A 27,681-nucleotide genomic window follows, 5' to 3' on the forward strand; every position below is an offset into this window, starting at 1 on the left:
CATTGACACTGCACTGTAGGTGCTGTGTCACAATGCAAAAAGATGCCCATGGAGTTTGTCAGGCTCCGAAAACAAAAGAAACAGAGTCCAAATCAGAGAGCTACTTGAGGGAGTGGAAAAAAGGTCTTGCTCACTCCAGGATAAAAATTACAAGTCCTAAAGTCCAGCAAAAGACCTGGGGGGGGGGGGTTGTCTCTAAGGTAGAAGGGAATTGGCACAGACATGAGAATTCTCCCTAAAACTATTAGTACAGTTAACCGCACACATGTATGCAAACCGATATAAGACTGAATAAAGGTTGAACAGTAATGATCTGATGTGTAAAGGCATTCAATAGGTTTATTTACCTAGGAAACCTAACCTCTTTATATATAGGAACACTCCATTCATACTGCAGTTTTGTTATGAAGGCGCTGTTAAGGTAAAATCTGTGAACATTGTTTTGGGAAAGTCCCTTTTATCCTCCTGACAGTGGCCTTTCTGACAAAGGGCTGCAGGTCAGAGGGTAGTATTCATTTGTCATTCTCTTTTGAATAACTGGATAACCTGAGGAATGGGTAGAATTTTCTAAACCATGTGATGTATCATCTCTAACTTGTCTTGATCCCAGCAGAAGCCCCGGGATTCCTCAGTGGAGGTGCGTAGTGACTGGGAGGTGAAGGAAGAAATGGACTTTCCTCGACTGATGAAGATGAGATATGTTGAAGTGTCGGAGCCCCAAGACATGTGAGTTGGACCCGCAGCCTATTTTAGATATCTTATCTAGTGGGGTGGGGGAGGGATGAGATGCGGATGTGGAAGGCATTTTTTTTTAAAGAATTGCATCCCAAACGCGGTGTTCAGCACAGATTTTTGATCACATCATGGGGTGCGTTTTATCAAGGTGTGTGCACAGCAGGTATCCATAGAATAACTTCTGTTTTTTCTTAGTGAGTGCTGTGGTGCCCTGGAATACTATGATAAAGCCTTTGACCGAATCACCACCAGAAATGAAAAGCCATTGAAGAGCATCAAAAGAATCTTTCACACAGTTACAACCACAGATGATCCAGTTATCCGAAAGGTAAGGACTGGTACGGAATCTGTTGGCAACCCACCATAGAGACTGTGACTGCCCAACTGCAGTCTCATGTGCCTTCGACCGTGTGCCGCCTCACCAGCCCCGCAGCCATACATTGACTAGACTGCTGTTACCTGAACTGGTTCACGCTGAACCCCCTTCCACGTCAGTCTAACTAACATCCTGACTGCTTGCTCCCTCTCGTCTACTAGACTCCTATCTATTCTTTGCAAGCTGACTCTTGCAGCTGAATCTACAAGATTGGTTAATTTCTCAACACACAAGGTCTGTCATTTGTACTATGTGCGTTCAGATTAGAGTAATCGTCCTTAAATTAATCAATATGTGTTTTTGGGATGGTCCCCCCTCCCCCCCCTGAATAGAGCACATTATAAATAGATTTCGGATGCTTGTTAATCTGCTTAGATTCACATGCTGTGCATATGGTCCGACATCCAGTGGTAACCGCGGAGTATTGCATCTTGTCTTTCGGGGACCGAAAGGGGACGTCGGCATAGGCGTGTCTGTAACACTATCCCTATTGTGACGTGTGTTGTACCCAAAATCCCCAACGCGCCGAGGTCCCTGAGATTGTTTTTTTTTCGCCCAGATAACTGGTCGCCCTATAGCAGAGCTCTTACTAGAGACATTGTTTACCTTTACCGAATTGTCGTTTTATTCCCTGTTAAGTCACTTCGCCAATAAGAACATCTTCGACAAAGACTACGGGGGAATAGTCTACGGCTGTGGATTCCGGCGCCTAAGATCCGGCGGCCGGATTGTCCACATGGTCGGGCCCTCTGGCCAACCTATACAGTAGGGAGTGGGGTCAGGGTGGCCATATTGTTTTAGTATGTCTTTCCTTCTTTCCCTTTTGGTCTGGTCATCCTTCCCTTTTGCTATGGAAAGGAATCCCTTTAGATTCTGCCCTAAGTGTAGGGTCAGATATCCTTGGAAGGACGAGCACAGGACGTATAACGCCTGTCTCCACCTAGAGCACGACGAGAAGCAGTGTGCGGCATGCAAACTCCTTGGGCCCAAGACCCTTAAGGAGCGCCGTGTAAAGCGGTGGGCCGCGTACGGCATGTCACGCGTGGAGCCCTCCCCACCAGCCGAAAGTGACAGGGATACTTCGGATGACCAAACGTCCAATGCGGATGTTGTAGACCTTGAGGTGGACACTTCTAGGTCCGCCACGCCTGTGTCCCTGACCCTTCAAGGCTGGAATCTGGTCTTGCTACAGGGACCACACCCGGCGACAGGGGCGTACAATCGCACCGTAACATTAAGCACACAACCCCTATGGCAATTTCGATGGTTGCGCCGAAAAAGGTGAAAGCGCCAACGGGGCCGCCAAAATCTTCGTCGGATTGCTCTGATCCACGGCCTTCCACGCATTTGCAGCAGTGCATGGCGACTGGGCAAATAAAAAAGAACAAGGGTGCTACTTCTAATCCTACACATGTCGGAGGTCGGGAGCACGACGCTTCGAGTTCCAAGGCCTCTATAGGCCCAAAATAAAAGACTAGGCCTCTACCCGGAAACCGGTCCGCTAAACCTCCTGGTGGCACGGACGGTCTTTCTGCTACCGACAAATCATTGCAGCCTTTGTCTCTCGACGATTCCGTGACTATCCAAAGTAGCATCGGAAGGATCGCAGCGGCTGTGGGTCTTATCCCGGTTCTGCCAAGGATTATGGGTCAATCCCCAGAAAAGTTTTCAGCGGATTATGTTCCTGATTCCGATGGGATTTACGTAGCTAGTCAAGAGACTCTCTCCGACACCCTTAGAGGTTCCCGTCAATGCCAAAGTGCAGAGAATGTCACTTCTCCTCGTGCCGGCCTGTTCGGGTCATCTTAATGGACTACGGAAAAGTTTGAAGGTTGTATGGATCGGCTGGAACGGATCATTGCCTCTTCAGATCATCCGCCCCCGAGAAGAGCACAGGTAGACCCTAACGCCCAAGTTCAAATAGATCAGTCTCAGGTTTCCCAACAAGACTTCATCCATATGGATACCTATAGAGATATCTATAATGAGGAAGAAGATGCGTCCTTTCTCAAACTGAGGAGGATCAATAGGACACGATAGACAACTCGGAGGAGACCCAACAGGAAGGGGAAAACCCTTGGACACAACAAGATCAGGACTCTGATATTTTGGTCCTGGATTCTCCTCTGTCCACTCCGGCTCGCCAGGCCTCCCCTGTGGATGGCCAAATGGCTTTCAACTCCATCTTGAAAAAAGCGGCAGAATTCTTCAAAATTGCCACTCAAGAGGCGGTAACAGAGCAGGATTTCGTGGAGAATATTATTAAAGAAAAACCTCCAGCGAGTCAATCCATCCCCCTCCTTAACTCTGTTCGGAGACGGAAAGCTCCATCTTTGGTTACACCTGCTCAGACACGGGCAGTGAACCCAAGAGTCGAAAAATTATTTCGGCCTTCTCCTACCGACTCACCGTATATCAAAGGGTACGCCATCCCGAACTCACTGGTCATGACTACCACTCGAAAGAGGACAGGGGTACCCCTTGCCACGGGAGAATCGCCACCGGACAAGGTGTTAAAAGGTTGTATGCCCTGGGCAAACGTGTCACGTCAGCAGCTGCATACACCACTCAGGTTGCTAATAATACTACACTATTAGCAAGCTATGCTGATGCCCAATGGAACTTGCTCCAAGAAGGGCTCCAGGAGGTTCCTAAACCAGCCAGAACAAAGCTTCTCGCAATTGTTTCGGAGGGAAAACTGGTTAATCGGAATGTGGTAAAGAACACCCTGGACACTGCAGAAACAGCAAGCAGGTCTCTTGCACAAGGTACTCTTCTAAAAAGACACGCATGGCTGCGCACGTCTGGCTTCAGACCTGAGACCCAGGCCTCTCTCATTAACAAACCCATTGAAGAGACTAACCTCTTCGGGAAAGCAGTGGATGAAGCGTTGGAGACGGCCAAGAAGGAACACAAGACTATTAGGTCTTTGCACCAAATTACACAGAAACCCTCCTCCCAGAGGGGTAATAATTCTCAGCGGTCCTTTCGAGGACAAGCCCATGCCGGTCAGAACAACTACGGCACCGGTAACTTCAACACGAATCAAGCATCCGGAAGCCCTACCTATTACCCCCCCCAAGGGATCAGAAATGCGGCAAAGGTAGAGGCAGAGGCCCCAATCCCAGAGGAGTCTCAGCCTCGGGTCAGAAATGACCACCAAGTCCAGGTCCCCTCCCATGTCTCCCTGGTCAGGGGGCGATATAACATCTTTCCTCAAGGCATGGGAGGGGATAACTTCAGACCAGTGGGTCTTAAAGACGGTCGCCCACGGTTATTGCGTGGAATTCGTCCGACCTCCACAGTTCAGACCGCCGCGATCACGGCACCTTTCACCGGACTATCTGCAGATCCTCATCCAAGAGGTGGAAGTTCTGCTGGGAAAGGACGCTATAGAAGCCGTCCCGATTCTTCAGGTAAACTAGGGTATCTATTCAGTGTACATCCTTGTACCCAAAAAGGATCTCACCATGCGTCCTATTCTAGACCTGCGCCCAACGAAAAAGTTCATAAAGCCCCAGAAGTTTTGCATGGTAACACTACAGGAGGTGATCCCATTGCTGAAACGGGGGGACTTCATGGCAACATTGGATATGAAAGATGCATACTTTCATATTTCAATGTTGCCAGCGCACAGAAAATACTGAAGGTTCATGATTCAGGACAAACACTACCAGTTCAAAGTACTCCCTTCGGCATCGCCTCGGCGCCAAAGGGTGTTTACCAAAGTCCTGGCAGTGGCAGCAGCACACCTGCGCAGACTATCAGTCCCAGTTTACCCTTACCTCGACGACTGGCTCATTACGGGAGACTTGTTCGACGCTTGTTTTTCGAACACCCAAAAAAACAGTAGATCTCCTTCAGCCTGGGTTTTTCAATCAACGAAAAGAAATCCAGCTTAGTCCCCAGCCAAGTAAAACAAATTCTGGGAGCGCTAATTCGGACAGAAGACGGCCTCGTCTTCCCCTCCAGCCAGAGGGTTCAGAACATGCTCTCAAGTTCCTCAATATATAGCCAGTCGGAGGTGACGGTACGCAAAGCGATGCCTTTGCTAGGGATGATGGCGTCATGTATATACACTTGGTTCCCCACACGCGGCTGCGCATGTGTCCCATGCAAGAGTGGCTCAACAGCCAGTGGTGTCAGGCCAGCGGACAATGGGAAGATCTGTTAGTTGTCTCGCCAGCCTTTGTTCTCTCTCTGCAGTGGTGGTCAAGAGAAAACCTCTTGAAAGGGAAGACCTTCACCACCCCTGCAGTGGAAGCTACTCTCACGACAGACGCATCTCTCACGGGGTGGGGGGAGGGGGGGTGGCCTCACCTGCTACAGCCGACAGCACACAGAGTGTGGTCCCCTCGGGTAGCGTCCAATCATATAAACTAACTGGAGCTACTCGCGGTGTTCAAAGCATTGAAAACATTTCAGAGGCAACTGCAAGGGAAGACAGTGCTGATCCTAACCGACAGCACTGCAGCAATGCACTACCTGAACAGACAGGGGGGCACTCGCTCTCCTGGGCTATCCAAGCTGTCCCAGAACATTTGGATATGGGCTCTCAAACACAAGATGTTTTTGTTGTCCCAACATGTTCCAGGGGGACTCGATCTTCTGGCAGACGTACTCGGCAGAGATTTTCCTATGCCAGAAGAATACGAATGCCAGCTGCACGAAGACATTGTGTCCAACGTCTTCGCAGAATGGGGTTTCCCAGAGATCGACCTGTTCGCTACTCAGAACGCCCAATGGCAAGACTACGCCTCCAGGTACCCCCAGAACCGATCCAAGGAGAACGGTCTCTGGATAATTTGGTTGTGGAAATGTGTCTACGCCCCCCCCCAACCCCCCCCCCCTCCCCCCCTGCCATCCCCTCCCCCCTTCCCATCCCCTCCCCCCTTCCCCTCCCCCCTTCCCAACAAGATAGTGCACCAGGAACCAGTTGCCATGATACTGGTGTCCCCCATGTGGGCCCGCCAACCCTGGTTCGCTCACCTGATGGAGATGTCCCTCTCCCCACCAGTCAAACTGCCCTGCCCGTACAACATGTTGTCTCAGGACAGAGGAGAGACCCTCCACCCATGCCCACAAACTCTGAACTTAGCAGCCTGGCCCCTGAGATCCTAGTTTGGACACCTACAACTCCCTCAGATGCATGGACTTACTCAGGGAAGCGAGAAAGCCTAATGCACGTTATTGCTATGCCAGCAAATGGAAACGGTTTGTCATCTGGTGCAATTCCAAGGGCGTCAATCCCATCGATTGCTCACCCTCACACATTGTGTTGTAGCTAACCCATCTGTTGGACACTGGGTTAGTCTTCAATTCCCTAAATTTATTTCAAAGTTCCATGTGAACCAATCGGACTACCCACGTTCTTCCAGAAACCTAACATGCCGAAAGAAGCCTTCACACACTAGACGTGCGCAGGGCAGTCATGTTTTACATGGAAAGAACTAAACCACTCGGGAAGACTAAACAATTCTTTGTTTCAGTGGCAGCTGGTAGAGAAGGGGATCCTGTCTCTAAATCAGCAATCTCAAGGTGGATTGTGAAATGCATCACACTGTTACACTCTTGCAAAAAGAGAACTGCCCTTCAAGCCTAGAGCACAATCTACTCGAGGCACTGGGGCATCCATAGCATTCATTGCAAATGTTCCCCTAGAGTCCATTTGCAATGCGGCAACCGGGAGGTCTGTACACACCCTTACAAAACAATATTGCCTAGACACTCATTCTAGGTCTGATTCTCAGGTGGGACAAGCAGTACTAAGACATCTTTTCTCTACTGTTCCTTCTCACAACCCACCTCCAACTCCGGGTACTGCTCGCTAGTCTATGCACAGCATGTGATTCTAAACAGATTAACAAGCATCAGAAGACATGCATTACTTACCGTAAAAGCATTTCTGATGATTGTATCTGCTTAGATTCACATGCGCCCTCCCTGCATTCCCCCTCGGGGTGGAAGAAGCGTAGACTTCTTACTACTTTCTCTCTTTATGTACTCACTCACTATAGCCTTGGGCTCCCTCATGGCAGAAAAAATACAATCGGAGGGACCTTGGCGCGTGAGGGATTTTGGGTACTACACACGTCACGATGGGGGGGATAGTGCCGACGTCCCCTTTCGGTCCCCGAAAAACAAGATGCAATACTCTGCGGTTACCACTGGATGTCAGACCTATATGCACAGCATGTGAATCTAAGCAGATACAATCATCAGAAATGCTTTTACGGTAAGTAATGCATGTCTTATCATTTTCACAATGTTGCCTCCATCATGAAGCAAGTTTTCTGAAGCCAAGTCCAGGAAAATACATTGCCTGTAAACTAATTTTGAGACTGGTATTGGGTACATGCTGCTACTTTTATTTTTTAAAGCATCTTCTCCAGTTCTGTAGACGCCTTCCTGTTGATTACTATGCCACAGTGCTAAGTGTCACTGAAGTTCCTTCTTTAAAAAGAGAACACAGTTTTATTCTTACGAGGAAGTTGATGGCAGTGAAGGACATAACATTTCTCAAGTTTTCTCCCCAATGAGCCAACCCATGTTCCCTCTTTCTGCTGGTATGTTAATAATAACTGTCTCTTGCTTCAGTTGGCGAAGACACAGGGCAATGTTTTTGCCACTGATGCCATTTTAGCCACCCTCATGTGCTGCACTCGATCTGTCAACTCCTGGGATATTGTCGTGCAGAGAGTTGGTTCCAAAGTCTTTTTCGACAAGAGAGACAACTCTGACTTTGGTGAGTATGTTGTGCATGCATATAATGAATGATGGAATGTGTGGTTGTGATGCCATGGTGTGGTTGCTTGAACGTGCTGTGGGTTGGTGTCTCAGGCTCTAGTGTTGGCAACAAAGGTGGAGATTCTAATGGTGGAAGGAGAAGCTGAGGGACTGTTATCTAGGAAATTGATACTCATTAGCTGTGCTGGAGTTTTGTCAACTTATACTTTTGCTTTGTCATCCCCCACCCCCCTCCCTTCATTGCTTCTTGTAGACCTCCTCACTGTGAGTGAAACTGCCAATGAGCCTCCCCAGGATGAGGTAAACTCCTTCAATTCACCCAGGAACCTGGCCATGGAGGCCACTTACATCAACCACAACTTCTCTCAGCAGTGTCTGCGCATGGTGAGCTCAGAAGCAACGCTACCTAGTGAAGGGAGGAGGTACATTTACTGAAAGTGGGTAGACTGGCGAAAGGTGTAACGAACACTGCAGCAAACAAATAATACTCTTGAAAGGGTTGCCGATTAGCTCCTGCCTGTCTGAGAACTGAGCTGCCAATGAGTCCGTCTGAACATTTTGTTTTTGTTTCATTGGCAGAGTAAAGACAAGTACAAGTTTCCAAACCCAAATCCCTTCATAGAGGATGATGTAGACCAGAATGAAGTAGCCTCTGTGGCCTACAGGTATGATATGTTGAACTTCTGTGTATCTCACAGTTGCCTGCTTCTTTTTGAAGGGTGTGTGGTACTTAAGTTGTGAAAAGGCCTCAACTAGCTACCTGTTGGGGAGAATTCTCATAAATGTGCTAATGCCCTTCTACCTTCGGGACACCCAGCTATTTTGCTGGACTTTAGGGCTTTTCATTTTTATCCTGGAGAGAGTGAGACCTTTTTCTCACACTCGTATTTTTCTGTCAATAGGCCTCATCTTTTTACATTGTCTCACAGCACCTTCAGTGCAGTGACACAGGGAAGTTTTCCAGATTTCCCAAAGGTTTAAATGCCTTCTCTTGGTTAAACTACTGTTTCCAAGAGAAGTGAAGTGAAATTGACTTTACTTACAATTGTAACTTTCTAGACCCAGCACAAACTATCTTGTGATGGGATGCTGGAGGGGGGGGGTTACTTAGTATCCACTTTGTCTAGTTTCTCATGTAACATGTTTGTTAACCTTTCTACAATTAATGGCTGATGGCAGTGGTTTACTTTTTACTACCGTTGTGTTTGTACCGCGTGCTGCAATTGCAGCTGCAGTTAAGCGCCCATGGGTGCCCATTTTGTCATAATCGCCTAGTCTTCTCTCTTCACCATTTCTTGTTGGTAGGGTCCTTCTTGAGATGGACTCTGCGCACCAAACCAGGTTTAGTCAATTTGTTAGTTTTGTCGTTGGCTGGATTCACCAGTGAAGCCCGCCTCTGGCTCCAGCGTGTCTGGCAAGTGCATAAAGTGAGGGAGGTGCCCGAAAATCCCTGTGCTTAATCTCCTTGGTTACAGGAATGCACCCAAAGGTGATTGGCTGGCTGGCTGTCCTTGGAGGACAGCCACCCTGCTTTGTGACGGCTATGCTGCAAATGAATGGGAGAAACCTGCATAAAAGGCAAGGTTGTTTGCTTGGAAGGCAGAGCCGACCAATGGACGAAGGAGTCAGAAGAAGAACTTGAAAGAGACGCTTGCTGGTTTGCCCGGTGAAGCCCTCTTGCATTGCTGACTCTCCGAATTCGCTTCGACTAGAGAAGCCCTGCAAAGGACGACTTCTCTTGAGTTAGTGGGACCAATCGACCCCCAAGAAGCACTCATCTGGAAATCATCTCGGAGCTGGCTGTGCTTCCATTGCTGCTGCAGGAACCGATTGCCAGGGAGAGGAACACCAGAATCGAGTGTGTCTTTAAGTCGGACCTGAGCTCCAGGAAGATCCTCCGGACTGCCATGAAGCAGGACTGATGAAACCTGAGCCACCTCACCAGAGTGCTGGACCCAAGATGCGAGGAAAGTCATTAAGTTATTGGAGAACCGCAGCGGTGCTATTTGCGAGAAGCTGAAACCGCGAAGTGCCGCTTGTTAGGGAGAATTCTCTTAAATGTGCTAATTCACTTCACCTTAGAGACCCCCAGCAACTTTGCTGGATTTTGAGGACTTGATTTTTTTTTTTTGTACCTGGAGAGAGTCTGACCCTTTTTTCCCACTCTCTAATGTATTTAGATATGTTTTACCTCGGTTTTATTTGGTTATGGAGTCTAACCTACTCCATAGGCATAATCATTTCATGTGGTCACACAGCACCCTCAGTGCAGTGGCACAGGGAAGCTGTTCAGGCTTTCCCAAGGTTTAAATACCTTCTCTCAGATAAACAACTGTTTCCCAGAGTAAGTAAAGTGAAATTGACTTTAATAGTCTTTTAAATTCCTAGACCCATTAGTATTCCCTGTGTCTAGATACTCATATGTAGCAGTCAAATGCTACCCTTTCCTCTCAGAATGGCTGGTGGCAGTGGTTTTGCAACGAACTACCATGATTTTTCCCGACCACGAACACCAGTAGCTAAAAATCATGGGAGCCATGTTTTTCAAGATGGGGTCTGAGCCCCCTTTATTTAAACGGGTCCCGGTCTTCTTTTTTCGCCATTTCTTTCTGGAAAGGTCTGTCTAGAGTTTGTCTGCACGCCAAATTAGGTTTGGTCCCTTTGTTCCTACGCCTTTGGCGGCTTCAGGACTGAAAACTGCCTCTGGCGCCCGAGTGTCTGGGGTGGGCAGGAAGTGAGGGAGGGGCCGGAAACTCCCTGTGCTTAGTCTCCTAGGAGACCCAAATGCACTCTGGCATGATTGGCTGGCTGACTGTCTGGCAAGGACAGCCACCCTGATGGGTGATTGGCAGCTAGGCTGAAATGAACTGGAGAAAACTGTTTAAAAGGAGAGTCTCTTGGACTGAAAGGCAGTCGACCACTGGAACGAAAGAACCGAAGACGAGCTGAAAGAGGACGGCTGCTGCAACTACTGGACCGTTGGTTTGCCCGGTGGAGCCCTGCTGCAGGTCTGAATCGCCAAGTTCACCTCGACAGAGAAGCCCCTTCAAGGACAACCTCTTCCTTTGAGTTGGTGGGACCAATCCACGCGTAAGCCACCTGGATACCATTCTTGAAGCTGGTTAGGCTTAACCAGGGAAAAGAACAGCAACCGGAATCGAAGATTTGCCAGCTTTGTGATCCTTCCCCGTGCAGTGCAGGAGTCTCCCGACGTCCTCCCTCTTGTCCCCACGACTGAGGCTCGGGAACAGCGAGATTTGCCAGGAACAGAAGTCTTCAGCTGCATCTTTTTCTTCAATATAAGGTACTGTGAAAACCTGACGGAGAACTTACCTCTCACCGCGAACGTTTGTGGAACTTAGGCAACTTCCAGGCCTAGTCAGCTTGTGACCCAAGATACAAACCTTTCTTCCATGAGCTACTTCTAAGAACCGTGGTAAAGACTTTTCCGTTTGAAATACCAGAACCGTTTTTACTTGTACAAGACACTAGGCCAAAGTCAATGGACTAATCTATTGCATTGAATCAACTCCTCTGGTGAACTCCACTATTTGCACTGTTTTAGAGTAACTGTAATAATCGTTTTATAAACGTAGGCCTTTTTGCTCCTATTTCAATGCTATTTTGCTCTGACTTCAAGGGAGCTCAACTGCTTAGTAATCGGTATTGTAGTAAAATCATGTGCGATTGGTTGCCTCCTTTAGTGAATGCTTTCTAAATGATTGTGTAATAAATTGTTCTACAAAGAAACCTTGAGTATAAGTGTCTCTGAATACTTGCTATTGTAGACCTTTGTGTAACACCCTTAGAAGCTCACTTTCCCTCTTGTGATAAGCCTGGCTGCTCAGCTCGCTACCAAAAACTGTGTGGTACAGACTTATACCAAAGGTTGGTTTTGCTTACACCTGTAGTCCTAGTTGTGTGTGTGTGTGTGTGTGTGTGTGTGTCGTGGTCCCAGAGGGTACTGCATACAAACATTGCCTAACACTGGTGGCAGGCAGTGAGGATAAATTGTATAGTTGTTACATTGAGCGTTATGCTTTACTTTTGTTCAGATAGTAACCTTCACAAGGCTAAGCACCACTAGAAGAGCAATGTTATCATGCCTATTATGGATAACTACTAACAGGAAACCCTGATCATTTTAACAGTAGATCAACAGAAGGAAATATGTAAATATCGGAACCTCCTGTTAAAGGAAAGAATTAATTGCTTGAAGAATTGTTGGAACATCAAAGACTGAGAAATTGGGCTGTAACCCCTAATCTCTCAAATGTGTATAATATTGATGAGGAAAATGATGATGTAGAGTCGAACTCTAATGTTATTGAGGAGCCAGATGAGTCAGGAGTCTCACGATGTGAGCCCCACTGCCCCTCTACCTGCTCTTGTGCCTCAACCTTTAGCCATAGGGACCCTACCAGGTCCAGTACTGAGTCCAGAATTTGTCTGAGTTAGAGTTTAAAAGGCTCCAAATGCAAACTGAAAGTAAACCTCAAGAAATCAAACTCAGAGAAATGGAAATGTATCATGCTCTTGAAATGAAGAAATAGTCTCTTGAAAATGGTTCTCTCCCAGAGTCGTCTAGGTCTTCCAGTCCTAAGAGACCTTGCATGCCTAAGGAAGCTGTTCGTATGCATGAGGTGAAACTTGATATTTTGGATTGGTTGGCTGCCTTTTGACTAGAACAATTGGATTCAAGGTTTCACAGGGAATCTGTTGATTCCTTGCCTTTTGTCTAGGCTTCCCTAGGTTGCAACTGATGCTGTAATGGAGGCGGGGGAACTTGGAAGATTGGAGTATGAGAATGTGAAGCCAGCCTTGATAGCTAGATGTGGGAAAACCCCTTCCCAGTACCTTAAGAGGTTGAGGCCCTCGGAAAGCATGATGGTGCACCTTGGGCTACCTGGGTGTGTGAATGTTTGAAGAATTTAGATGGTTGGGTAAAGGGTTACAGAGTTAACACTTTTGAAGGAATGAGAAATCTTTTTTTGTTGGAATCTATTTTTGATGCCTGCTCTCCTGAGCTGAGACAGCACTTGGCTGACTCTAAGGAAATTGATCCAAAGAAGTTAGCAAAGGCTGCTAACTTGTGGGTTGCCAACAGGGCTACTCGCAAGGATTCTGGGCAACTCAAAAGAAGGATGATGGGAAAGCTGTAAAAGAAAGATGGCAAAGAGAATTTGAATACCTCCAATCCAGAAGAGGGGCCCCAAACAGAAAAAGGGTAATCCACAAGGGAAACCAAATCAGACTAGTGAAACCTCTGGTGCTAACCCAGAGGGAGGTCCGCAGAAACCCCCATTTGTCAAAACATTTGGAAAATGTTATGCCTGTGGGTCTACTGACCACGTGAAAGGGGTTACCAGATGAAGGGCACACCTTCAGGGGTCCACACTGTCTCCTTAGCCTTTTCCCCAGAGGGAGAAGTACAAATAGTAAGTGGAAACTTTCAGTTACTGGCTGAAGACCCCATTGGAGTCTCTGCCAGTGTTGCTTTAGTGTCCCTGGGTCTGTGGGAACCGCAGAATTTAGATGTTTATAATTCAATTCCAGATAACACAAGAATATTAGGACAGTTTACTTGTAAATGGTCAGGAGACCCCTGCCATTAGAGACACTGGGGACAGCATTACAGTGGTGGATGAATCTTTTTTCAAACCAGAGGATGTTTCTAAGGCACCCAAAGGCCTCATTGAACCTGCTGGAGGCCCTGTTCAAATGCTTCAAAGATTACCAGCTCTCACCCAGTACAACAACATGACTGTCAAGATACCTGTGTGTAGAGTGAGGTGCCTGGGAGAGTCCTGTTGGGGAATAACTTAAACTCTTTTGTATCAAGCGCCCCCAGCCCTCCCAGCAAAAGGAAACCGGAGCAAACGAGGAAGGCCAGAGAGAGTACCTTAACTGGGACTCCAGAGGATGTTACAGAAGAATCTATAACACCAAGCCCACAGGAACTACTAACTGCTATTTCTAGGATGAAGGAGACCAAGGGGAAATCCAAAGCCGCAAACAAAAAGCAAGAGAGCACTCCTGTGCTTTCAACAAGGACATCCTCGAGATAACTGTCCAAAGTCACACCTGTGACTACTCCACCAGCTGAGGCTGAGTGCGAGGAACAACCAGGAAAGGTTGAATCAGCTGCTGAAGGTTCAGAGCTGGAAGAAGACCTCCCTCCCCCCCTGTTGGTGATCTGGATCCTAAAGACCATCCGGAGCTGCAGTCTTTACTGGCAAAAGGTGGCCCCTGTAGGGCATACTACAGCAGAGGTCAATGTGTGTCCTACTCTTGAAGGACTTTGACAACAGGCAGCTTCCCAGCTGGACGGGCAAGAGCCAGGGAAGCATAGGTTGTACTGGGAAGATGGCCTCTTCTACAGTGAACCAACCTAGTCTATCCCAGGGGACTACAGGAGACTTGTAGTGCCTCTAGAGATCAGACAACAGTTCCTACAGTTGGCCCATGAGATTCTGTTGGCTGGTCACTTGAGTTTCAAGAAGACCAAGGAAAGGCTTTATTTATATTTGTACTGGCCTAAGTTGGGGTCTGATGTAGATGCATTCTGTAGGAGCTGTCACACTTGTCAGTCATCTGGCAAGAGTGGAGCCAAGAATGTGGCACCCTTGGTGCCTCTCCCAGTGGTGGGGAGTCCCTTTCGAGAGGGTAGGAATTGACATTGTTGGTCCCTTAGACCCTCAACTCTTTTGGCAACCGATTTATATTGGTTGCAGTAGGCCATGCTACTAGGTATCCTGAAGCCATACCTATCAGGACTGTTACAGCTCAGGCTGTTGCGAAGGCCCTACTTGTTATTTTTACCAGTGTAGGTTTTCCTAAGGAAGTCCTCTCTCACAGGGGATCAAATGTTATAACCCACTACATGCAGGCCATGTGGAAAACTGTGGCGTGACTTACAATTTCTCAACTACCTACCATCCCCAGAGGAATTGGGTTGGTAGAGAGGTTTAATAGAACTATAGGCGCTTTAGAGGAACCCCTTAGAAGAAAGTGGGACCTTGTACTTGCATGCCTTCTATTTGCTTATGAAATTGGTTTTAGTCCCTTTGAGCTTCTCTATGGTCATTGTTAGGCAGACACCTGTGCAGTTCCCTTAGGGAACACTGCAAAAGATTTAAGACTACAGGTGTTGGCAGTAAACCCACTTGGTAGCAGTCTGTACCACCCAGATTTACCTGGTAGCTGTGGCTGAGCAGTCAGACTTCCCTCAAGAAGAGTTAGGCAGTATGTAAAGTATACACAATAGGCACTCAGACACACTAACACAAGCAAACACTGACCAGAGCTTTGGTATCAAAGTATATAATTATTTATTTAAAAACGCACTGTTTGAAACACTCCAGCACTCTTATTGTAAAACATTCTAAACACAGTTACTATTGTAATATATACACCCCTTTTTCCTTATCAGATAAGTCACTGTAAAACACCACTTATTTTCATACAGAGGTGAGCGGTTAACTAGATGGCACTCCAATAAGTTTGTGAGAAAGGGAGGGAAAAAGACAGAATATGGAAAGGTACACCACTCTAAGATTCAGGAACACTGTTAGCAAGGCAGAAGAGCAAAAGTCACTGGTGAGCCAAAGTCCATAGGCTGGGCCCACTCTTGGAGAGCAGAGCACAAATGCGCCCAAGATCAGTTACACTAGGCTTTGAAAGTCTTGCAGAGGGTTCAAAAAGAGTTTAGAGAGGCTTTAGGAAAGTTTAGCCAGGGTGTCCCAGGCTAACCCAGGTTCGAAAGCCGGGGGCTAAATCTACCCCGTACAGTCGGTAGCAAGGGAAGCCGGGCGGGACACTGTACCTTAAGTGGGAAGGATCCTCCAGCGGTGGCAGTTGTTCCTGGCAGTGGGTGCAAGTCGCGTCGTCGGCCAGGGGAAGAGAATATCTCAACTTGGAGGAAAGATGAAGGTCGTTGCACTACCAGGGAAGAAACCAGCCGCAGAGTTTTCCGGTTAAAGGTGGTACCTTTGTTCGCGGTCGTGGTAAAACATGGTATCCCAGTTGCCGGGGTGCTTGGCACAGGCAAGGCGGCCACGAGGTACGTCGGGGAAGGCGAAAAGACAGTGAAACTGGTTATCCCCACCAGTCAAAGGAAGAAGACTCTCCGGCGGGAGATCTCCTCTGTCGTTGGGAAAAGTGGCGAGACGGTCCAGCAGGGCTCCATCGGGGGTGGTGTCATGGCAGGTCGGCTCAGCTTCTCCCTCGTCGGATTCTTAGGTCCTGTGGCGACTTCTGAAGTTCCAGTCCCCAAAGCCCTGCTTTTATGCAGAAAACCCCCATTCACTCAGCCTAGCTGTCACTCAAACATGCTAAGTGGTGAGCCGGCCGGCTCACCACTTGGTCCAATCAGGACGGAGTGCGACTTGAGTTGCCTAGGCAATTCCCCTCCACCCCTCCTAAGTACCCCAGACAGAGTGGCGCCACTTTGGAGGGCTTCTCTGGAGAAGCCTGCCAAAAAGTGGAACAAAGGGCTCGACTTGGGTTGGAGTCACAGAAGAGAACACAAACGCCATTTTAGAATCAAGTTTTGGCAAAAAATACCAACCGGAGAATTAATATTAATTAAATAAACCAGCGGTATGTTCGAGGCTACCGTAAATAATTAAATAAAGGTAGTAGCCTAGAACAATCGGAAATCCCATAGGAAAATATTTGCGGTTGAATATAAAAAGTAGTATCCACTGCCACCAGCCAAAACTCGATTAGGGGGGACGGAGACGTGCCCCCTCGACTAACACACCCTGGGGCAATTGAATTGCCCCAGCCAGTACGTCCACAATATGATGGTTTGTACTGGTTCTGTTCAGAATTGAAGACTAGTAAAGTCAATGGTGACTTTACATGCCCTGGGAGACGGTAGTCAGTCCCAGGGTATGGAGTCTATACTGGGGGGTCACTGACACCCCTGTGTCACTGCACTGAGGGTGCTGTGTAACACACATCACAAAAACACATGAAGCCCTATGGAGTAAAAGACCCCATAGCCCATTAAACACATCTAGATTCAAAGAAACACACTCAAATCATGCCCAAGAGTGAGGGTAAAAGTCTCACTCTTGGCAGGAGAAAAAAATAAACCCCAAAAATCCAGCAAAGCTGCTGGGGACTCATTAGGTTAGGAAATTCAGCCTAAACAGAGAATTCTCCCTAACAGTCATCCAGTTAGAGGACCCTTGGCCCTGATTAAGGAGGGGTTGGAGAGTCACTGACTATGTGCTTGGTCTCCGGAGGAGAATGACGCACATGATGACATAAGCTTCTGATAACTTGAAAGCGGGTGAGGCTCTGGTGAAGCTTTGGCATGACCAGAAGGCCAACATGGTCGAGTTTCCTCAAGACCCGAAAGTTCTAGTTATGGTACCTACAAAGCAGAGGGCCTTGCAGGACAAATGGATTGGACCCTTCGAGGTTGTGGGAAAAGTTGGAGAGGTCAATTATCTGGTGGACTTGGGCAATCCTTAGGAGACCCCACAGGCTCTTTCACACCAACCATCTAAAAGCCTATGTCTCTAGACCACAATTGGGAGCTTTGCTTCTAGCTTCAGCTCAGGAGGAGGAGATTGAACCTCTACCTGATCTCCACAGAGGACAACCTTTAGATGAGAAGATAGGAGTTAATCTCTTCTAATCTGACACTGGAACAACAGGAGGAGTGCTAGTTCGTTAAATCAGTTTGCCTCCCTGTTTTCACTGTCACCAGGCTTGACCCCCTTGGGGCCAGCATGATATTCTCACGGTTACAGGATGTCAGATCATGTAAGAACCCACATAAAGGAGGTCAACAAAATGCTTGATCTCTGGGTAATGGGGCCTTCTACCAGTCCATGGTCTAGTCCTGTTGTACTAGTGCCCATAGGCAGCATCCAAGGAGTTGAGATTCTGTGTGGACTATAGAGCTCTGAATGCAGTCAAAAAGACTGATGCCCATGCTTTACCTAGGACAGATGAGCTTGTGGACAAACTTGGTTCAGCCAAGTACCTCGGTACATTTGACCTAACATCAGGCTATTGGCAAATAGCTCTGACGGACCATGCCAAAGAGAAAACTGCATTTCCAACCCCAGCAGGCCTCTACCAGTTAATGGTAATGCCTTTTCGATTAAAAAATGCTACATTCCAAAGGATGGTCAACCAAGTTCTGAATCGGATGAAGGACGTCTGCATGGCATACTTGGATGACATTGCAGTGTTCCGCCCTACTTGGAAAGAACATGTTGACCACTTAGGATATTTTTTGCAGGCTCTTGAGCAGGCCAATCTGACCATAACGGCAAGTAAATGTCAAATTGGACAGAGCAAAGTGGTCTACCTTGGACATGAGGTTGGAGGAGATGAACTAAGGCCATTGCCTAGCAAAGTACAAGCTGTACAAGAATGGGTCACCCCTACTACTCAAACTACTACTCAAACCCAAGTGAGGGCCTTCTTAGGTCTCACTGGTTATTATTCATAGAGAACTATGGGCCCATAGCTTCTCCCTTGAATTCCCCAAAAAGGTCAGGTGGAATGAGTGCACCAAGGCATTTGAAGGACTTAAAGTCCTTTGTCAAGCTCCAGTCTTAAGAGCTCCTCACTACAGCCAAACTTTCATTGTGTAAACAGATGCTTCAAATACAGGTATAGGTGCAGTTCCGAGTCAGCTGGATGAGAAGGGTAGGAAACACCCAATCTGCCTCATCAGCAGGAAGCTGAAGGAACCTGAGATGAGCTGGCCAACCATAGATCAAGTGTTTTGCCATTGTGTGGTCTCTGAAGAAGTTTACACCATACTTGTATGGATCTACTTTTGTGATTCAGACGGACCACCAACCCTTGACATGGTTAATGCAGATGAAAGGGGACAATCCTAAATTGTTAAGATGGTCAATCAGTCTACAGGGGTTTGATTTTACCCTTGAACACAGGTCGGGGTGTAATCACCAAAATGCTGATGGTCTCTCCAGAATGTATGACCGACTGGAGTAAGGAGATTAATCCAGGGGTGGATTAAATACTCCTGTCCCTTAGTCTGGGTGGGACGAGTGTTGGGGAGAATTCTCATAATTGTGCCATTTCACTTCACCTTCGAGACCCCCAGCAACTGTACTGGATTTTGAGGACTTTTTCTTTTTCCTGGAGAGTGTGAGCCTCTTTTCCCACTCTCTCATGTATGTTGATGTGTTTTACTCGTGTTCTTTTGATTATGGTGTTTTAAGACCACTCCATAGGCATCATCTTTTCATGTTACACAGCACCCTTGGTGCAAAGCCTTTCTAGGCTGTCAGAAGGTTTAAATACCTTCTCTGGGATAAACTACTGTTTCCCAGAGAATGTTAAGTTAAATTGACTTTACTAGTCTTTTTAAATTCCTAGACCCAGCACACACTATCTTCCTATAGAGTGCTGGATGGGTTACCTAGTATCCCCTATGTCTAGAAACTCGTGTAGCAGTCAAATGTTAGCCTTTCCTATCGAAATGGCTGGTGGCAGTGGTTTTACAACGAACTACCATGATGTTTCCCGACCAAGATCACTGGTAGTTAAAAATCATGAGCTATGTTTTTCAAGATGGCGTCTGAGCCCCCTTTGTTTAAACAGGGCCCGGTTGTCTTTTTTCTCCAGTTCTTTTTGGCAAGGTCCTTCTAGAGTTTCTCTGCACCAAACTAGGCTTGGTCCCTTTGTTCCTACACCTTTGGCGGGCTTCAGGATTGAAGACTGCCTCTGGTACCCGAGTGGCTGGGGTGGGCAGGAAGTGAGGGAGGTGCCCGAAACTCCGTGCTTCATCTCCTAGGAGACCCAAATGAGCTGTGGAGTGATTGGCTGGCTGACTGTCTGGTAAGGACAGCCACTCTGCTGGGTGAGTGACAGCTAGGCTGGAATGAATGGGAGAGCACTGAATAAAAGAGTCTCTTGGCTTGGAAGGCAGAGTCGACCACTGGAAGGAACGAAAGAACTGAAGACGAGCTTGAAGAGGACGGCTGCTACAACTCCTGGACTGTTGGTTTTGCCTGCCACCAGCCATTTAAAGTAGTGAGGGTACACCATTTTACCGGAGTAGGTAGGATAAGGGTCTAATGGGTATCTCCTCCCCACCCCGTCCCCCCACACAACACCCACCCCAGCACTCCACATAACATGGTTTGTGCTGGACCTACAAAGAGAAAAGGTAAGAACAGTCAATTTAACTTTATTATTCTTGGGAACAGTAGCTCACACAAGAAAAGGTATTTGAACCTTATGAAAAATCTAAAGGATTTCTCTGTCAATGCACTCAAGGTGCTGTGGGGGGGTCCCCATACAAAAAGTAGATGCCTATGGAGTTTGTCAGACTTAAAAATAAATTAAAAAAAAAAAGGGAAATGCATAATCCTAGTCTGGTCAAAACACGAGAGTGGGGAAAAAGGCTCACTCACTCCAGGGTTAATATTAAAAAGTAAATCCAGCAAAACAGATGGGGGGGGGGGGGTCTCTAAGGTTGAAGGGAATTAGCACAGAAAGGAGAATTCTCCCTAACACCAGTTATGACCGATTTCTTGCTGAGCGTCACGGTTCAACTGATAGGTGTTGGGTAAGATTTTCATAGAAATGGTAAATCTTCCTGACCTGGGCCAACTCCAGAACTTTTTTGCTTTACTGGTGGATTATTTTTCCTTAATACCTATGTGTGGGAACAGTTTTCCGCACCCACAGAATCTTTTACTCTTTTTATGGGTGTCATTTTTTTTTTTTTTGACTCTCCATAGTCTTTTTAAAGTTATCCTCTTTATCAACTTTTTCGCAATAAGTGCCTGTTGCTGGGTTGCTCTAGGGCTCCCATTTTAACTTTATCTGGCTAACCTTGAGGCAACTACAGTCCGAGGGTAGAAAGGAATGTTGGATCCCTAACATTTTATTTTATGAAACCAGCACACCCCACCTTATGTGGAGTGCTGGGGAGATGCAATGTATCCCCTCACACTAAAACCAACAATTATGTTGCCGAGACAAGCTTACCTTCATTGGCTGGTGGCAGTGATAGCCTTTAGTAATTTGGAGCACCTTTACCGCGGACTGTGTTCACAGCTGCAGTAAAGGCACCTAAAGGTGCTCCACAATGGCCCCTTAGTGTTCCTTGTCCATCCTTCTCCTGACATCCAGGGCAGGAAATTCCTTTGTGTGATTTTTATCTTCGGCGGGAGTCCCCTGGACTCCCTGCCCAGGCTCCAGCCCGTCTGTGAAGACGGGCAGCGAGAGAGGAGTCCACAACTCGACAGCACTTTGTCTTCCTCCTTGCCTGAATGGGGTCAAATCCCAGTGGGGGAGGGGGGTGGGCTATTGGCTGTCCTGATTGGACAACCAGACCGCCCCTTGTTGTAAAAAGCAGGAAGAGAATACAGAAGTTGTGCTGTAGTTCCTGTTAAATACAGCAAACCTGGAAGCTGAAGATAAGTTGACCACTGGAACCAAAACCGAAGAGGATGAAGGAAAAGCAGCTGAAACGATTTCCAGAGAGCCTGCTGTGTAAACGGAGCCTGCTGTAGCCCTTCCTTCCAATTGACCTTGGCACTCAAACGATGACCCTGACCCTGGTGAGACCCACTAGACTCAAGAAGACCTACATGTTGAGCCATCTCACGCATTGCTGCAACCTTGCAGGGATGCAATACCCCAATACCCTGGGACCTCGAGCCATTGTGCGGTGCAGTCTTCCGAATCTCGCTGAAACTTCGTGGGCATCCTAGTGTATCTCCAGAGACATGAATCCATTCCAAAGTCCCCTCACCAGAGTGCTGGACCTTTGTAACGACGAGAAATCAACCACTATTTTCTGTCTTTCTGTGCTCCTTGAAAAGACGTGAAATCCACAGAACTGCATCCAGCCACGAGGAAAACCTTGCCTAGAGCCTTCTCCATTGATTCCCTTCTGCAAAGTTCCTTCTGAGGTCTTGTTTTCAGTCATTGCGACAAAATCTTCTTCAATGCTGAGGTACTGTGTTTACTTGGATATGTACTTCCCTTAAATCTCTTGGGATTCCTGTGTAGCTGTGTGGTGTTTTCTGTGATTGGGAGGCCTCTCGTCCAATGGTAGACTCCTGCTAGGGTGTCTTCTGTGAAGCCCCTGGACCCTGTTCTAACACTAAAGTAAAATACTCACCTGTTTGCCCAGTCTTCCCGATGAACTCTGACTTTTGCTGCTTAAGAACCTATTCTGACACTGTCTGTTGGACACAAGATCCTAGTGACCTCCCTTCTGCCACAGAGGACACTCGTGCTCCAAGAATAAGGGAAAGACTTTTGAGTGAACAGTTACAAAAGTTCTTACTTCCCATGGATGTGTGATGCACTACTTTAAAAGTATGGTTAACATTCTTCAGCATTTGATCTTTCATGGATTCACATCAGGCTGGGAAAACCTCAGTATCTTTAACATAGCTTTTTCTATAGAGTACCGCACCAATAGGACATGTAGTATAAATGGCCCCAGCGGCTTCCCTTTTGACTGTCTCCAAACTGTTGGGATAACCTTGTGTTCTGTCTCCCTCTGTCTCCCTCTCTCGGTTCAGTGACAGGTTGGTCAAACAGTTCCTCAAGGGCCTTTACAGGACAGAAGAGATTTGCTCCGGTATGCAGTCTCAATGTGGTACACAGCTCTCATGAAGCCGCCATTTGAACCTATGTCGACGCCGAAGTTCCTCACGTCGAAGGTTGCTTTTTTAGTGGCTATTACACCTGGCAGGTGGATTTCTGAACGTCAGGCTTTGGTCATTGACCCGCCATATCTACGATTCATGAGGGACAAGGTTCTCCTGTCTACTGATCCTCACTTTATCCCTAAAGTGCTGTCAGAGTTTCACAAGAACGCTACAATAGCCCTGCCCACATTTTTCGCTAAGGCTACCACTCCTGAAAAAGCCCTGCATTCTTTGGACGTCAAAATGGCGTTGAAGTTTTCTCTCGACCAAACTCACTTCTTCAGGAAGTCGAGGCAGCTGTTTGTGGCTTTTGGGCCCTCCAACAGGGGCCAGTCAATTTCTAAGCAAGGAATTTCCCATTGGGTCTCCTCTAAGATTTCATTTTGCCACAGGAAGGCTGGCAAGCTTTGCAGGCCACTCCTAAGGCCCATGCTACAAGATCCACAGCGTCGTCGGAGGAGCTGTGGGTGTGTATACAGCTCTGACAATTGCTAAGCAGCATTGGTGAAGGTATGTGGCATCGCTCACAGACACTACTGCCTGGGGCAACATGTGGAGGATGTGCAGGTGGGACATGAAGTCCTCCAGCGCCTGTTCCAATAAGGTAGGCCCCGCAGCTTCTGTTTTTTTTTTTTTGTTTTTTTTTCTAATGGTGTTTGTTCATTATGCCTGTTGGATGGTTTGTGTGTGGATTACGATGTCCCAGGGCATGGGGTGTTGGTTGCCTGTCGTGCACCACCGGCGTCTCATACTGCTATGTAATCTATTCACAGCATGTGAATCCATGAAAGATCCATGCTCGAGAAGGGAGTAGTTTCTTACCTGGAACTCCATTTCTCCAGCATTGGTATCTTTCATGGATTCTCACGCACCCACCGGCCGCCCCTGCAGGCCAACCTTGTTCCGTTTGCTCTACTTTGGGGGGGTTAAAATATGAAGGGAAGCCACAGTGGTGGGGCTATTTATACTACACTTCCTATTGGTGCGGTATAAAGCACCCAAAGACGTTGATAGGATGACATTTTCCATAGGGAAATGGTATGTTAACGTTACCAAGGTTTTCCCAGCCAGACAACAGGAAATAGTCGCTGCATGTGAATCCATGAAAGACACTAGCGCTGGAGAAATAGAGTTACAGGTAAGAAACTACTCCCTTTTTCTTTCCTTAGAAACCATTTTGCCGTTCTAATACCAAGTAGATATGAGGGTATATTACTCACCTGTGGTTAGGTTGTGCCTCTTCCCAAAAGTAATGTGTTGGTGGCACCAGATTATTCCTGTTAGGATAATTGTATGAGTGTCCCCCAACTGGGTCTTGCTTCCCCTGACTTGCTGCTATCCTGTCCAGAAGAAGTCTACATTAGATCTTACCTACCTAGAATAACTGAGTCATTCAGTAAAGTGTAACATTGGGTTTTGCTTTCCCTGTGCTGTTGTAGACAGTCTCTGGTTCCAACTGTGCCTCGTAAGTGGTACATAAGTTTAACTTGTATTATAACCTGGACTTCATTGGGAGATTGCAAAAGTTTATGGGGTTTACTTACCTTGGGTTAGCTGTGTGCCAGCCAAAAATAAGTTACAAGAGTTACTGCTTATCTCAATCTTGTGTTTCACTGATCTCAAAAGCACCTGTAATTGAATCTTACATCCCTATGTTTTACTCACCTAGTAAAACTGTTTATCGCGAACGTAGTTGGGTTTTTACACTACCTGGAATAAGTGTTCCACCATTCACAAAACGTATACTGTCCAGTTGACTGACTATTTTATTTGTTACTGAGCGTCACTGTACAACTGGTAGGGTCTACTGCCCTGGAATTACTTAGTAATCTGAAAGTAACCATTGCTTTTTACTCCCCAAGAATAGGTGTGACCTATACTGAATGTGTATTTAAAGGCTTGACTTCCTTAGAACTACTGTTGTGTGTATTCCAAATAAGGTTTATGCTTTGGTCTGTGTACCTGCAAGCATAGTGTTGTGTTTTTATGATTGTGATTACATATAATGTGTGATAGTACTTTATTACCCCTAGATTTATCTGGGTCCACTTGTATGTAAATCCTTTATTTTTATATACATAGTGTTTCTTTGTATCATTGGTATTACAATTTCATTTGTACTGATGCTACAGCCCTCTCTCCCTCCTTTAAGCCTGGCTGCTCTGTCTACGGTACCATGAACTCGGATGGTACAGTCTTGTACTGCTTCAGTTGAATGGTTTTACTAAGCCCTTAGTTGGCCTTCAGAAAAACTATTTTTAACAAGCCGTTTCTGATTTAGTTTTTTTGGTTCGACCTCTTGGGATGTCTGGGACATTGGCACCCTGTGTATGGACCGTGGCTTCTGTTTGGAGAGCTGTTTGGCAATGTCGGGATCTGGGAGGGATGCAACTGATGTGGAGGCAATGTTAAATGAAGAGTGTACCTCCACAACAGTCATCTATTGTAATTGGCTCGTTACTGGCAGATTCCACATTACCATGGCATAACTTTCCAGCTGGCGGGACCAAGGTCCTTGATGCGAAGTCCCCTACACAAACTTGCAAATCTTCAACCTTCGTGTTAATACCACTTGTCATGTGTACCTTAACCTCTTCTCAGATGTTATCTTATAGTTCGACAAACCAGCTTAATACCATATTGAGTGCCAAGAGGCTGGGGGAAGAAAGCTTAACAAAATCAGCCTCTCGTAAAGTGTGATGGATTACACCCTCACTAGTTTGAGTGGAATAATCTAGGGAGGAAATTGGCTGCTCATCATTCACTTGAGATAGCTAGTCAGTTCTGTTGGTGATTGTTGGGGAGAATTCTCATAAAGTGCTAATTCCGTTCACCTTCGAGACCCCCAGCAACTTTGCTGGATTTTGAGGACTTGATGTTTTACCTGGAAAGAGTGTGAGCCATTTTTCCCCACTCTCATGTATTTTTATGTGTTTTACATTTGTGTTATTTGATTATGGAGTTTTAGCTAACTCCATAGGCATCACCTTTTCACGTGTTACCCAGCACCTTCATTGCAGTGACACAGGGATGTCTTTTTAGACTTCCCAAAGGTTTAAATACCTTCTCTGGGATAAACTACTGTTTCCCAGAGAATGTAAAGTGAAATTGACTTTACTAGTCTTTTCAAATTCATAGAGCCAGCACACACCATCTTAAAATGGAGTGCTGGAGGGGTTAGATAGTATCCCCTGTGTCTAAATACTCATGTAGCAGTCAAATGCTACCCTTTTCTATTGAAAAGGCGGGTGGCTTTGTTTTTACAACAAACTACCATGATCTTTCCCGACCGCGAACACCGGTAGTTAAAAATTACGGGAGCCATGATGCCACCTTAAACCCCTTTGTTTAAACTGGTCCTGGTCGTCTTTTTTCGCCGTTTCTTTTTGGAAAGGTCCTTCTAGTGTTTGTCTCTGTGCGCCAAACCTTGTTTGTTCCCTTTGTTCGTGTGCCTTTTGGCGGGCTTCAGGATTGAAGACCGCCTCAGTGTCTGGGGTGGGCAGGGAGGGAGGGAGGTGGCCGAAACTCCCTGTGCTTAGTCTCCTGGGACACCCAAATGCACTCTGGCGTGATTGGCTGGCTGACTGCCCAGTAAAGCCAGCCACCATGCTGGGTGAGTGACCGCTAGGCTGTAATGAAAGGGAGAAAACTGTTTAAAAGGCGAGTCTCTTGGACTGGAAAGCAGTCGACCACTGGAACAAAAGAACTGAATAAGAGCTGGAAGAGGACAGCTGCTGCAACTCCTGGACCGTTGGTTTGCCCGGTGAAGCCCTGCTGCAGGTCTGAACTGCCAAACTCCATTTGACCGAGAAGCCCCTTCAAGGACAGCTTCTTCCTTGAGTTGGTGGGGCCAATCCACTCATAAAACACCTGGATACCATTCTCAAGACCGGTTAGGATTAACCAGGGAGAGGGACACCAGTTTGTGTTCTTGAATCAACAGCTACTGGAACTGAAGTGACTCCATCTTGTTTGCTTTCTTCAACGATCCTGTGCAGTGCAGGAGTCCCCCAACGTCCTCCCTCTTGTCCCCACGACTGAGGCTCCGGGACAGCGAGATCTGCAGGACCTGCCAGGAACCAAGACTTCAGCAACATTTGTTTGTTCATACAAAGGTACTGTGCCAACCCGATGGAGAGAACGCCACTCTTGCGGTGAAAGTTTGAAACTTTCCCAACTTGCCGGCCTAATCAGCTTGTGACCCGACAAATGATCCTTTTTCGTCTAAACTACTTCTGAGAACTTTTGCAAAGACTTTACCGTTTGATACCGGAACTGCTCCTCTGGTGAACTGAAATTATTTGCACTGTCTAGAAAGTATATGTGATCTAGTCTACTTACTTTTGTCCTTTGTGCTCACTGCTATTTGGCTCCTATTTCAGGGGAGCTCAAACTGTCTCAAAAGCTTAGTTTTGTATTGAAGTGTATGGGTATATAATTGTCTTCTAGTGAAATGTTTTCTAATAGATTGTGTAATGAATTACTAAGTGTTTTTACCACAGAACATCAGCACAAACTCAAATACTTTCTTGAAATATCAGCAGAGGCATTTGCAATGCTGGTAAAGCACAGCAAGAAAGATCGATCACCCATGGATCCCTGTCCCCCGGACATCTACAAATCAATCCTCGTACAAGGAACGCCAGCAGAATACTACAGAAACCTTCTGAACCTTTCACTGGCAACAGGAACTGTACCAAAGACCTTCAAATCGGCATATATCAAACCACTTCTGAAAAACACAAGTGGTGACGTAGAAGACCTCCAACTACAGGCCGATTTCAAACATTCCCTACCCCGGCAAAACTCTTGGGCTAGTTTATATATGTAGGTTTCCAAGAATACGTAGAAAAACACCTCCTCCTAGACCAAGCTCAAGTCGGTTTGAGATCTGCAAGAGCAACGGAAACAGCACTATCCCTCCATCTGGGACGACCTAAAAACTAACGCGGACTCGAACACAACCTCAGCCCTCATTCTACTTAATCTCTCCGCAGCCTTCGACAGTTGGTCATGACACCCTAACCAAAAGACTAGAAGACATAGGCATAACAGACACAGCACTACTCTGGACTAAATCATTCCTAGCAGACAGAACAGAAACCGTATGAATTAAACCCTTCAAATCCACTCCAAGAGTTAACGACT

The 27,681-nt window shown here is 46.8% G+C and overlaps 1 protein-coding gene across 5 annotated transcripts in view; it reads left to right on the top strand.

Moving 5' to 3' along the window:
- The window catches only part of EIF3D (eukaryotic translation initiation factor 3 subunit D), a 202,473-nt gene that overhangs the window by 90,995 nt on the left and 83,797 nt on the right, over nt 1–27,681 (top strand). For 3 of the 5 annotated variants that reach the window (XM_069653086.1, XM_069653084.1, XM_069653085.1), the window contains 5 exons: nt 614–726; nt 931–1,063; nt 7,709–7,856; nt 8,112–8,242; nt 8,438–8,523. In XM_069653086.1, the coding sequence (XP_069509187.1) occupies nt 614–726; nt 931–1,063; nt 7,709–7,856; nt 8,112–8,242; nt 8,438–8,523 (611 nt within the window). Of the gene's footprint in view, nt 1–610; nt 727–930; nt 1,064–7,708; nt 7,857–8,111; nt 8,243–8,437; nt 8,524–27,681 lie in introns of all 5 variants that reach the window. The other 2 variants (XM_069653081.1, XM_069653083.1) reach the window with 1 other exon arrangement.

Source organism: Ambystoma mexicanum, chromosome 3q (assembly GCF_040938575.1).
Source record: "Ambystoma mexicanum isolate Mex_15411 chromosome 3q, UKY_AmexF1_1, whole genome shotgun sequence".
Classification (NCBI taxonomy): domain Eukaryota; kingdom Metazoa; phylum Chordata; class Amphibia; order Caudata; family Ambystomatidae; genus Ambystoma; species Ambystoma mexicanum.